Source organism: Carassius gibelio, chromosome A13 (assembly GCF_023724105.1).
Source record: "Carassius gibelio isolate Cgi1373 ecotype wild population from Czech Republic chromosome A13, carGib1.2-hapl.c, whole genome shotgun sequence".
Lineage (NCBI taxonomy): Eukaryota > Metazoa > Chordata > Actinopteri > Cypriniformes > Cyprinidae > Carassius > Carassius gibelio.
Genome location: NC_068383.1, coordinates 18,286,354 through 18,299,286, shown reverse-complemented (window position 1 = coordinate 18,299,286; position 12,933 = coordinate 18,286,354). Strand labels below are relative to the sequence as shown.

General features: G+C 35.9%; 1 protein-coding gene across 2 annotated transcripts; it reads left to right on the top strand.

Moving 5' to 3' along the window:
• Positions 1-747: 747 nt before the first annotated feature.
• Positions 748-12,747, top strand: LOC128026384 (tetratricopeptide repeat protein 31). Of its 2 annotated transcripts, none has more exons than XM_052613459.1 (18): positions 748-997; positions 1,362-1,405; positions 1,527-1,605; positions 4,631-4,812; positions 4,889-4,972; positions 5,048-5,116; positions 5,231-5,407; positions 5,530-5,685; positions 7,195-7,276; positions 7,350-7,440; positions 7,532-7,673; positions 7,783-7,887; positions 7,965-8,055; positions 9,953-10,118; positions 10,202-10,276; positions 10,389-10,491; positions 10,677-10,783; positions 11,959-12,747. In XM_052613459.1, exons 1-18 carry the CDS (start codon positions 970-972, stop codon positions 12,080-12,082), a joined length of 1,905 nt encoding a protein of 634 aa, XP_052469419.1. In that variant the 5' UTR covers positions 748-969; the 3' UTR covers positions 12,083-12,747. The 2 variants fall into 2 exon arrangements, with proteins under 2 accessions (XP_052469419.1, XP_052469420.1); XM_052613460.1 differs by having other exon boundaries at positions 821-997; positions 9,953-10,112.
• Positions 12,748-12,933: the final 186 nt, after the last annotated feature.

Sequence of the window (12,933 nt, the reverse complement as noted above, 5' to 3'; positions counted from 1 at the left end):
ACCAAAATACACACAAGAGAATATGGTTCGAGCTGCTCTGGATGTATGTGGGAAACCTCATTGGGTGTTTGAAACAAACATTATGAACGAGTGCTTTAAAAGCTAACGTTTAAATTTCCAAAATGGCTATAAAACTCTTTAACAGCAATGTTTAAATGGATGGAAAATATCGTTTATAAGTGCATCATTCCAGGTTTACATTTTCTTAAGGCTTATATATATTTTCTTAAAATATGTCCATCTTTAGAATTTTAGAATGCCTATTCTTTTAATAATTTCTGTCAATTCTGTTTATCAGTAAGCCATCTCAATAATCATTCATAACTTCATTTTCTTCTTACTTGACGGCGGCTCGCAGACTTATAAGTGCATTACCCACCTATCTATGGACACTCTATATACAATCTCCTGATTAACCTACCAACCCACATTCAAACACCCTCGATTCTTTTTTTTATTTATTTTTAATTTTTATTTATTTTTTTATTAACATTTTGTCAAAGTACAATTTTAAGACGTAAACAAAATTGAATCAATATACAGCTTCATAAATCTGATCTTAACAAGTTGAACAAAATAAGAGACAAGAAAAGATCCGAAATAAAATAGAGAAAAAATAAATAAATAAAAACAACACCCTAGATTCTTACACCCGCTTACAGGCTTCACCCGGCGCTGCGTGTTCCGTACTGGTCTTTTTAATTTAAATGTAAAATAAAGATACTTCTCTCTTTCTAACCGCACCACGTTGGTGCGCAGTTTGTGAGTGTTCCACCAGGTTCTGCGCATCTATCCAAGTATCCAGCATATATGCGCGCGCATGCGTGTGAGCGCGCACTGTGTGTGTCAGCAAAGGTGGAGATGAGTCTCGAGCACTAAGGAATGTTAAATCAACTGGAAGTTACTTAAGTATTTTATAATTTAGAATTAATTAGTTTTGTATACATATATATAAGTATATTCGCTAAAATGTCAAGAAAGAACACCATAGGACCAGGTAAGATTGCTCGTCTTTTTTCGTGATGTCTAATGTTACCAAAACTTAGCCAGCTCGCCAAACACATATAGCTGTACTAACAATAGAGAAGACGCGTCGTTCAACAAAACTTACTTGGAAATTGTGAAAGGACGTAGAAGTTGTGAAAGAATTAGTCAGTTCTTGTTACATTCACGCTGTCTTATGAATCCAGTATATTTTGGTGTGTTTTCGATCATTACAAACTTTAATAGTATACGAAAGGTGAGTCAATGCTTTTATGACATATGCAGGATTCAGCCACGCAAGTCACTCTTTGTGTGTCTGTGCCAATGTAAGGCCTGTTCAAACTTTTAAAATATGTTTTCCCAATGACTCTTTTTAGAGTACTTCCGGTTGCGTGATGACGACAGCCTCATGCGGACCCACGTAAGTCATGATGTTTCTGTGAATTCATTTACCAGACATGTATCAGTATTGTTTTAGTTAATCTGGTGTGTGAAGGTTTTATTCTTTAATTTCTATTTTCTGTGCTGTCTTTTTTTTTTAGGAGACAATGGTGGATTTTATCAAGGATAGATCTGCAAACCGCAATTTCTTAGATGCCTTAAATTTTGGTTATGGGTTTGGTAAGTCATGTCTTTATTTCACTGGCACACGCCTATTATTGCGCTTGTTCTAGTGCTCTAAAGTTTTACATGAACTTAGTTTGTGAGCTCTGATTCAGCAAAAAAGATTGAAATATTCTAGTGTATCAGGGTGCATGATTTATGAACTTTTCTTTTGATATTAGGGTGCTTATGTTATAAAAGTTTTTGTAAAATTTCCTTAATTGTAAAGTAATAGTTAACTCGAATATGAAAATTTGCTGAAAATTAGTTTTTCTTCAGAATAGATTTAGAAAAAAAAGTTAAAGGGTTAGTTCACCCAATAATCAAAATTATTTAATTAATAATTCACCCTCATGTCGTTCCAAACCCGTAAGACCTCCATTTATCTTCGGATCACAGTTTACGATATTTTAGATTTAGTCGGAGAGCTCTCTGTCCCTCCATTGAAACTGTGTGTACGTCTACTGTCCATGTCCAGAAAGGTAAGAAAAACATCCTCAAAGTAGTCCATGTGACATCAGAGGGTCAGTTAGAATTTTTTGAAGCATCGAAAATACATTTTGGTCCAAAAATAGCAAAAAATATGACTTTATTCAGCATTGTCTTCTCTTCCGTGTCTGTTGTAAGAGAGTTCAAAACAAAGCAGTTTGCGATATCCGGTTCGTGAACGAATCATTCGACGTAACCGGATCTTTTTGAACCAGTTCACCAAATCGAACTGAATCATTTTAAACGGTTCGCATCTCCAATTCGCATTAATCCACAAATGACTTAAGCTATTATCTTTTTTTTAATGTGGCTGACACTCCCTCTGAGTTTAAACAAACCAATATCCCGGAGTAATTCATTTACTCAAACAGTACACTGACTGAACTGCTGTGAAGAGAGAGATGAACACTGAGCCGAGCCAGATAACGAACAAAAGACTGACTTGTTCACAAGTCAGGAATCGGTTGCTTTGGTTTTCGGATCACCAGTAGTTCTTTCGGACAGTTCGATTCAATAAACCGGTTCAAGAAAACGTTTAATAGTTTTTACTCTCTCTATCTTCAGAGATTGAGTGACTTCAGATGGAGAGCTCAAAAAAGCTGCTAACAACATCACAAGTGACACACGACTCCAGTCCATCGATGAATGTCTTCTGAAGTGTTTGTAATAAATCCATCATTAAGACCATTTTAAGAATGCATCTGGCTAAAATAAGAGTCCTCTAGCCATAATATTGCTTTCTCCTGTGAAAAGTAATCTCATCTGAATTTGGAGAGAAATATGCATAGATCAAGCAACAGTTCTAGACCAAGATTGCGTGATTAGCCTGGTGCATCAGCTTAGAAAGTTAACGATGCGATGCACACTTTTAAACCAAAGCATTGGATACAAGTTAGCATTTGTATCGCGATGCATCGTTTCTAACATATTTGCATTGGTCAATTAAAAAAAAAAAATTATTATATATAATTACTAGTGGATTGGCTACACTTTTATTGTTTATAAATTAACCAATAATGTGATCAATGTTTTACATGTAAATTGATTTCTCCTCTCAAAACTGTCTCTCAAGCTCATGCTCCCATCACTGCTGCTCTTGCGTGAATATGATGTATCACAACACTATGGAGACCTGAGGAAAAGCAAAGATCTGCCCTGAAGTAACCTAACAAATCAATCTGGGCTAAAGCGGTTTCATAAATGACAAATTCATTTCACACAATCTCACTAATTTGTGCATGCTTATTTTTAAGCAGCTCTTAAAGGGGTCATTTAGTGCGATTTTTAAAATGTTTCCTTTCTTTTTGGAGTGTTACAAGCTCTTGGTGCATAAAGAAGATCTGTAAAGTTGCAAAGACTAATTCTCAAATCCAAAGAGATCTTCTGTATAAAAGTTAACCACACCCACCCTAAAATGGCTCGTTCTAACATGGCGCCACATCTCTATATCACTCACTATGTGATTTGCATAAAGTTGCCCAGATGTTCACGCAAAGAAAGAAGGTGTATCATTTATTCTCGCTGTACTATTGTTGTTGACGAAGCCGCCATACCGTATAGATGCTGTGTTTCACTGTGAAAGCGAAACTACTTTTGTTTGGCCTTCCAAAAGAGGACGATATCTGCTTCGTCATGCCTGGAGCTGATCCGTGCTGGTTGCTGAGGAAATACATCAACTTTTGTTTGGTCTAGCTTGATCTAGGCCTATGTTAAATTTTTATAGAAAAACCAAATCCTTTGACAATGAGTCAGGCTAACTGAAATAAGCCTTATGAAACAGGCCTCGAGGTATTAGAAGTTATCCTGTTTTTTTCCATTGCATCATATTGCATTGTGTTGACTTGAAATCGGATCACACTGCATCATAATGGGTGAATTGCATCACATCAGTAGCTGTTTCATATGTATCTTTAAGTATCGTGTCGTTGGCTATGCATCGAGATGCATATCGTATTGGCCTCAGTCATGGAGATACGCTCATCCCTAATGTGTGTTTTTGTGTAACCATAAAGAACATATTTAAAGATAAACTAACTGTGAGTGCTACCATTAAAAAGAAATCACCAGGATAGGGAAATACTTGAGACAGATTGGGGATGAGCCAAAAAGAAGAAAAGAACACTTGTGATTTGAGGCCATTGATTATGTACTGAATAAGAGAAGAGCTGCAACTAGAGGAAGCCTTAGTATAGGGATTATGGACTTGGATTTATTTGTTTCTAGCAAACATCTAAGCTTTTCTGTTCCCAAGATTTTAATTGATGGACTAGAGTTGTATGGATTTCTTGTGGATTATTGTGATGGTTTTTATCAGCTGTCATTCTGACGGCACCCATTGACTGCAGAGGATCCACTGGTGAGCAAATGATGTAATGCAAAATTTCTTCAAATTAAAGAAACCAACTCATCTACATGTTGGATGGACTGAGTGTAAATAGATTTTCAGCATTTTTTATTTATAGTGAACTACTTCAAGGTAAAGATAACTTGAACACTATATAACATTTGCAGTTAAGTTTTTGTGATATTTGAGAAAATTGTTTTTGTATTGCAGTTCCAGAATTGGACCGCTTTGCAGCTCAGTTTACAGCATACGAAAGTTCATCTGATGAGGATTCTTACGATTATGATTATGAAGATGACAACAAGTATGCCATCGGTACAAACAACAGAAACTGTTCTCGCAACTTCCTTGAAAGAGGTCTGCCTAAACCATCCAAACAAATATCAGCTGAGGTTTGCGTCAAACACCTGTGATTCAATCATTATTTTGTTTTAGAAGATTTTGACAATTATTATGTAACTATTTTAGGAAGCAGAAAGAAATGCAAAAGAGCTAATGGATGACGAAGAAAAACTTAAGAAAAAGGCAGAGAAGAAAAAACAGAAGAAGACGGTGAGGGCATGCGGTAAAGTCTTTATTTGAAAAACAAGTATGAAAATTAAGCTATATTTTTCTGAACTATTATAGAGACAGAAGGAGAGACGTCGGTTGGAAAAATTAGAGAAGGAGAATGCAAATAAAGAAAAAAATAAACCGGTTAGTATTTTATTTTTATTGTTGTATCCACTATGTTGGATTGTTTCAGTATTAGTCAAAATGATGCTGCGTTGGCATGCATCAAAGTCTAAATGTTTCTTTCTTTGGTTTAAGGTTCAAGTTGACCCTGGACCAGAAGAGATTAAATGTGCCGATAAAGATGAAAATAAAGTTAAAAGCAAAAATTGTACATCTGTGCCTCCTGGTCCTCAATGCCCCTCAGCACCTGTGCAGAGCAGTGATAGCAGTAATGAAGATGATCAAGAGGAAGATTCAACTATGGATCCAGAGGTTAGCTTGTGTCTTCCAAGCTTCTGCAATATGATCCTTAATGTCCCTTGTCATTCACAAAATTACTACCTAGATAAAGAGCTGTTGTCTGATTTTCATGACTTTTATTATGTGTGTCTTAGGAGCTTGACATGAGCAGCTGCTTTGTATCAAATGCAGCCAGTATCGCCAAACGCAAACTTGAACAAAAACCTAAAAATGATAAGAAACATGCTCAAGCAAACTCAAGAAAACCATGTGGGTCTGAGGAGAAAGACACTACAATGCGACAAAAACAGGTTGGTAGAGGGACTCATTACTTTCTTGATACGAGACACTGGGTGTGCAGAATTTGGCATACTGCCTAGTGGTTCAGTGTTGAAGTGTGTTTTATTATTGTTATTCATGTACAGTATTTTATAGAAACTAGGACATTATAAGGTTATGTGAGATTGCTACTGTATAATCACTATACTCAGTGATTTTACACTACATGTATCAGTTTCTCTTATCACATGTTGTTGAAAGCATGATTATTGAAAGAAAAACAGCTAGCAGAAAGCCACCATTAGATTAAACTTAGATTAATAAAATAACTATTGCAGGAGTACTAGGAAAAATCCGAAAAGGAGAAAAACTGCTAAACTGACTAAAAGTTAGATGGTCCAATGTTCTGCAGGAATCTCTGCTTTGTTGTAGACCAGGTGTGCCAAACTCAGTTCCTGGAGGGCCACAGCCTTGCAGAGTTTAGCTCCAACCCTATTTTAACACTAGATTGGTTTGTGTGTTGGAACTAAACCCTCCAGGAACTGAGTTTGACACCCCTGTTGTAGACAGTCTTCTCTATTAAAAAAAAAAAAAATCAGGAAGTTCCAGAAGCCAAAGTCAGAGTTTATTGGTCAAGACAGCAAAGTATGCCGCAGCTAAAAACATCCCAGAAGATTATTTAAAAAGGTTGTGGTGGGAGTATTGAGGAAATCTTAAAAATAAACAAGAAAGCACCTGCAGTGTGATCACTGGCTGAGAACTGTATGAGTTTTAAGTGTGAACATAGGATATTCTACAGGCCTTTTGGGTTTGTTGTCTGGCACCAACTTCTTACCTTGAGACATTTTGGAAAAGACTGAAGACTTACTACAACCCCCTTATTTCTTTCTCAAAGGTGTTGCTTAACACAGTGTGTGCACAGCAAGCAGCCAGGCTGCAATAGTGCACATTTTCACAACCTGATTATGAAATGAAAGTTGAATAGAATTATTACTTTTTTCTTTTTTTGATGATCTTAAAACTTCTGACATATAGATTTAAACCATTGTGCCATAATGCAGAAAATTCTCATCCACGTGGAACTTTGTCATATGTGCAAATCGTGGCATGTGTCGGTGAACCGGATATTCACACAGTTTGGATTGGAAACTTTCTGTTCATCAAACAGAGAATAGTTTTCCACATTGATAGTAATATGAAATGTTTCTTTGGTATTTAGCATTTATTTCTAAAGGATAATGACACTGAAGACTGAAGTAATGGTTGCTGGAAATTCAGCTTTACTGGAATAAATTACTTTTTTAAAAATCGAATAGAACATTTTATTAAACTCTTAATATTTAACAATAGTATTGTTTTGTAGTATTTTTATCAAATAAATGCAGCTTGGTGAGCATGAAAGACCTCTTTCAAAAACCTTTGAACGGCAGTGTAATATTCTTACAGAAGTGTCCATGTAAGCATGAACCATTTTACTGGAAGCAACAATTTCTTGACATACTTGTTATTTACATAACATTTCGATTCTTTCATTCCTGTAGATTGATAACAAGGTGGAGGAGCAGCAGCCAGAGGAGACAGTCAATGCAAATTACTTTATTACAAGAAGCGTGGAGCTGGCAGGTGTGTGAGTGGAGATTTTCTTAAAAAAATGTAGTCATGAAATGTCTTCCTAATTCCATCTTCTCTTCTGTAGTTATAGGTAATGAGTATGCCGCCTCAGGACAACTGGAAATGGCTGTGAAATATTTTACAGATGCTATAAAACATAACCCTAAAGAGTATAAGTAAGAATCCATGTTGACCGTTTTAATCGCAACATAACTTCTGAATAAGCCATAGGTGTCACATTAATGTCTTTGTTTGTCTATGGAACAGGTTATTTGGAAATCGTTCTTACTGCTATGAAAAGATGCTGCAGTATGAGAAAGCTTTAAATGATGCTGAAATTGCTCTTTCTATGAACCCCAAATGGATTAAAGGGCTTTACAGGAAAGGCAAAGCACTTGTTGGGCTGAAGGTATTACTACAGTTTTTGCCAGTGTCATCCATCATTTAGAGTATAGACTCGTCCACGAATGCCCCGCTGCTATTGTATTCTCATGCAATCCTGTTTCCCATTCTGTCAGAGATACTATGAAGCCAGACTTACATATAATGAAGTGTTAAAACTGGACAGCACGTGTAAGGACGCAGCTGAGGAGATGATGAGGGTGCAGCTCATGCAGCTTATGGTGAGCGGTGGACCTCACATTGGAATGGTACATGAACCAAGAATGGTAATGTTGAAATATGCTTGTTTCATCAACAGGAAATGGGCTTCACTAAAGAGCAGAGTTCAAACGCCTTAATTCTTCATGGAACTGTAGAAAAAGCCTTAGAGAGTCTCTCGGGGCTGTCAGGTATGATAATACATGTATCAAGTGCAGAGATTAACATTTCCATTAAAAGCTCATATTTGCCCCCTGGAAGTGAATTCCTGGACTGTTTTTAACTTTGTAAGGGAAATGTAAATTGCCCTTATTCAGTTTTTTTTTTTTTTTTTTTTTTTATTCAATATTCTGTCAGTTAATGTATCTAATATGCAAGCTTAAAATCAGCATTGATACATAAACTGATGTATCATTTTTATACTGATCTAAACATCACTGATTGGCCATCACATTAATGCACTCAACAGATTTGTGACTGGTTATAATGCTTAATGCTGTGTATATATATATAAAAAAAAAAAACGTGATTCCATAATCAACACTTTTTAATCATTTTCAAATTTCACTTTAATCGTGACGGTCATAAATGTTCTGATTTGAATGTGTGGGGGTATGTTTTGCCCCCATGTCTTATTTGTTCCTTCCTAGCAGGGCCGTGCACAGACCTTTTGAGGGGCATGTGCTGAAACTGAAAAAGGGCACCCCCCCCCCCCTTTATATCAAGATTATTTAGTAAGCCTGCATAAAAGGAAGAAATGGTCACATCTTCATGACAAATTCAATAACACAAAATAATAGTCTCAAAAGCTTTAGATTTGTTCACGATTAATAACAACCATAATAATAATATTAGATAATTAGATAATATAGATAAACAGGGTTTTAAGGGCTTCTTTAAACCTAATACAACAGCAACCTTCTGTGAGCCATGTATCTGGCAAAAATCTTATACTGTGGTGGACCAGGGATGTTGGTCTCTTGAAGGTCTCTTATTCACTACACTTTCCCTAAAATAAGCCAGCAATGAAAAAATAAATAAAAATAGTGTGAAAAGTACAGTTGCAGTGAAAAGCATTTCTGAAGGATCACGTGACACTGAAGAGTACTGAACTGGAGTAATGATGCTGAAAATTCAGCTTTGATCACAAAAATAAATTACATTTTAAAATATTCAAATAGAAAACAGTTATTTAAAATTGTAAAAATATTACACAATATTACTGATTTTGCTGTATTTTGGATCAAATAAATGAAGCCTTGGAATGAATCATGAATTACATTCTGCATGATAAAATATAAAGATTTCAGTGATCTTCTGTAATTTTTTTTTAGTTACTACTACATTACTGTAGTAAAACCATGTTTTACAACATTTTATACAGAGAGTATACAGAGAGTATACCATAACATGATTAGCCTAAATGTTAATAAATTAAGTGTATCAGCAATCATAAATCAAAGAAGAATTTCTTAGAAATATATGTTATCTAGGTGACGTGGATTACTCGTCGCTGTGTAAGTTCCAGTACGAAACAGCGCGGGGGCGCACCTGTTATGATTTTCCGATGGTAAAAACAAATTATATGTTATTGTATTACTTATTAATATATCGTTTTTGACCAGCGAATGTGTGCAAATGTGATTTTTTTTTCTGTCCGTCATTAAAACGGCGACGGCGCCTGCCGCTGCCGGGATCACATTACATTTTCATCTAGTTTACAAACTAGTTTTTTTTAGCTATATAGACGGTGCGCTCAGTTTTTCCTGTGGTAAAATGCATTTGGCCAAATTAGCATTTTATAAAAGCTTACTGACAGCTTGAGGATCGAATAAGATTTACACAAGCTCGTTTTAAGAACTTTAATTTGGTAAAACAGACAGACAGGCGTAAAGGGTGACCAATAGCATTGATTAAAAAAAAAAAAAAAAAAAAAAACACCACCAAAAAAAGGGCACTTCGGAGTGTAAGGGGAAAAAGGGCATGTGCTCTGCACAGGTTGAGCCCTACCTGTGCACGTGCCTGCTTCCTAGTATCTAGTTGTTTTTTCTGTGGAGGTTGCATGTAGCTAACTCTCATTCTGTGCAGGTCTAAACCCTGTCCTAGCGCCCAGAGAACACCAGTTAATGTCTGTAGAGCAAAACGCACAATCTCCAGCTAAATTCCCCCTCAGACCTCTTCCTCAGAATCAGCCTCGACCCAGTATGCCAACCACTGCTCCAGTTTATCATCCTCCTCCTCCTCCTCCTCCTCCGTAAGACACATACATACAGGCATTTGTGATACAACTTTCACCTCAAAATTGCCTGAATCTGGATGTCTGGCTTCCCTAAACAGAGAGCTATTTCCCATCTGGGTCGGAGATCTGGTGCCTTCTTTGACAGGACAAAAGCTTTATCACTTATTCAGCTCGTAAGTGACCTTTATTTGATTTGCACACACATTTTAGCCAGTAAAATGCTTTATTCAGCATTGACGTGATGGAGCACATTTTAAGTTGTATTAATTTATCTTTATAAAACAGTGTTGGGCATGTCCATAGTGTAAGAGTGTTACAAATGAGACACTGTGCATTTGTTAACTACACCAAGAAGGAGGACTGTGATAAAGCAATAAAGGATTTCCATGTGAGTATGCTTGCTCTGTTGCTTTGTTCAGTGGAAAGTAGGCTATGCAGTTGTCTATATGGCTGCTAATATCTCTAACCCTTCTCAAGTGATATCAGTGGTTGGGGTTTTGACCCGTGTTTCTGGTTAAATGAAGATCTCAGATGAAAAACAACAGCCTGTATGTTTGTTTTTGTGATTTGCAGGGTTATGTAATTGATGGGACAATTCTAGTGGTGCGTTATCCAGATAGGATTCACACACGTCTCGGAGTGTCCAGAGGTGCCTCTACAGAGTCCTCAGGGAAGAATGGGTGAGTGAACACAGACGCATTCTGTTTTTGAACACATTTGTGAGCACACATCACCGTTTAGGTTAGAAATACAACATTTGGTTTGAGCTATATGATCAGAATGTTCTACTTAATGGAGTAGTTCACCCAAAACATTTTTTGCTGAAATGTACTCTCCCTCAGGCCATCTAAGATTCAGATGTGAATTTGGAGAATTTTAGCATTACATCAGTTTTCTCACCAGTGAATGGGTGCCATCAGAATGATAGTTTAAATAGCTGATAAAAACATCACAATAATCAAGTAATCCAAATGAATCCATTGTAAATTCTTTATATACTCTTAATATACTTGCATCCACATAAAGTAGATTTACTACTTTAGTTACTCAACAAATACTTTACACCACTGTGGATTGTGATGCATTTATTCAGCTGTTTGGACTCTCAATCTGACGGCACCCATTTACTCCATTGTTGACATAATGCTAAATTTCTTTAAATCTGTTCCGACAAATTCATCTACACCTTGACGAGCGTAGGATGATTACATTTTCAGCAAATTAAAATTTTGGGTGAACTATTACTTAAGTTAAATAAAAATGGAGTTATATTATAACAATTTTATTATGCAGCTTATAGGGGTCATATGATGCGATTTTCAAGTTTTCCTTTCTCTTTGGAGTCTTACAAGCTGTTTGTGAATAAACAAGTTCCATAAAGTTGCAAATAGTGATCCACTAATGTCTCAAACCCAGAGATATTCTTTATAAAAGTTGTTAGCCACGCCCACCTAAAGCACCACGTTTAAACACGCCCCCACTTGTCTACATCACTGTGTGGGAAGATTTGCATAACGCTGCCAAAATGATAATGCCAAGAAAGAAGGCATAACTTTTATTCTCGCTGTATTATTAAAATAGCACTTGTTTTTTGTCATTTCTCCTATCAAAAATGCAGACTTGGTTTTATGTTTACGCGACTCAATTAGCAACACGTAGAGACAATAGAAGTCATTATAATCAGTAATTGCGTCCCCACTGGATGCAACAAATGCCTTTTGTTTGTAATGGGGTTTATTGGTTTTGTCTTGTCGTGCCAGGACACTGCATCAAATGCACAATGTCATATAATCCCTTTGATAGTTTGTTTTAATGGTAATTGATTATTTTTTTTGTCTTTGCTTTTTTTCTTTAGCAAACAGCCTGATGAATGTTATTTTTGGAGGACAAATGGCTGCATTAAGAATGATCGCTGCAGTTACAAGCATATACCAGAAAACAAGGGCATTGACCGAAATAAAGCCAAACCATACCCCTGATTCCCAGCACACAGACAGAGATTTAACCATCTCGATCACTGTAATTAGTTGGAAACATGAAGAAGAAAAAAAATTCTCATGCATAAAATCTCATGCTTGGGGCTTTGGTGTTTGTATGGTCATTTGTCAAAGTATTTTCTAATTTGGGTTTTAAAATAGTCTTAATTTCAGTCTGTACACAAGTTGAAGAGAGTTGTTTTTGGACAGCAACGTATTTTTTTTTTTTTTTTTTTTGGTCCCACAGAATAATACATTCCATTTTACGGAGTCAGTTATTGGTTTTAATGTTTAAGATTGACTTGAAAGTTTATATTTAAGACTGTTTAAAGTTTATTTCATGAATGGTCGCTGCAGATGTTTTTTTTGTTTTTTTTTAATTGGAAAAATATTTGCCTTCTGACGTTACTATCTGAGGGATTTTAAACCATAAGTATTGTTACATTGAGAAGTTTTATTTGGAATTGTGTAAATTCTGAAGTGTCACAAGTTAAAAAAAGAAATTGTCAATGCTCCTAATGGTCCTGTGCCACTTCTGCTGTAGAGATGATCTGCAGTAGACCATATCATACCATCTTGATAAGGAAAGATTTTGTTGTAATTGATACACCTGTAAAGCAATGCAGAAACTCTCTTACAATAAAAAGTGCCCTGAAAAATGGTGAAAATATTTGAGCTTTTCTTTATATTATTATTATTATTATTTTGTGTTAAACGTGGTACCTACTATTCAATGTGCAATCACAAAAAAATCAAATGTTCTCAAAATAGAACTAAAATAATAAAAGCCATACACATTATGTTAAATACAGCAGACCTCTTACATACTTTACAGCCTTATATGATTTATAAAA

Coding starts and splice junctions, on each gene's coding strand:
- LOC128026384 (XM_052613459.1), top strand. CDS start 970: ATGTCAAGAAAGAACACCATAGGACCAG. Junction 8,056..9,952: donor GAGTCTCTCGGGGCTGTCAG/GTATGATAATAC, acceptor CATTCTGTGCAG/GTCTAAACCCTGTCCTAGCG. Junction 10,277..10,388: donor CTTTATCACTTATTCAGCTC/GTAAGTGACCTT, acceptor TTTATAAAACAG/TGTTGGGCATGTCCATAGTG.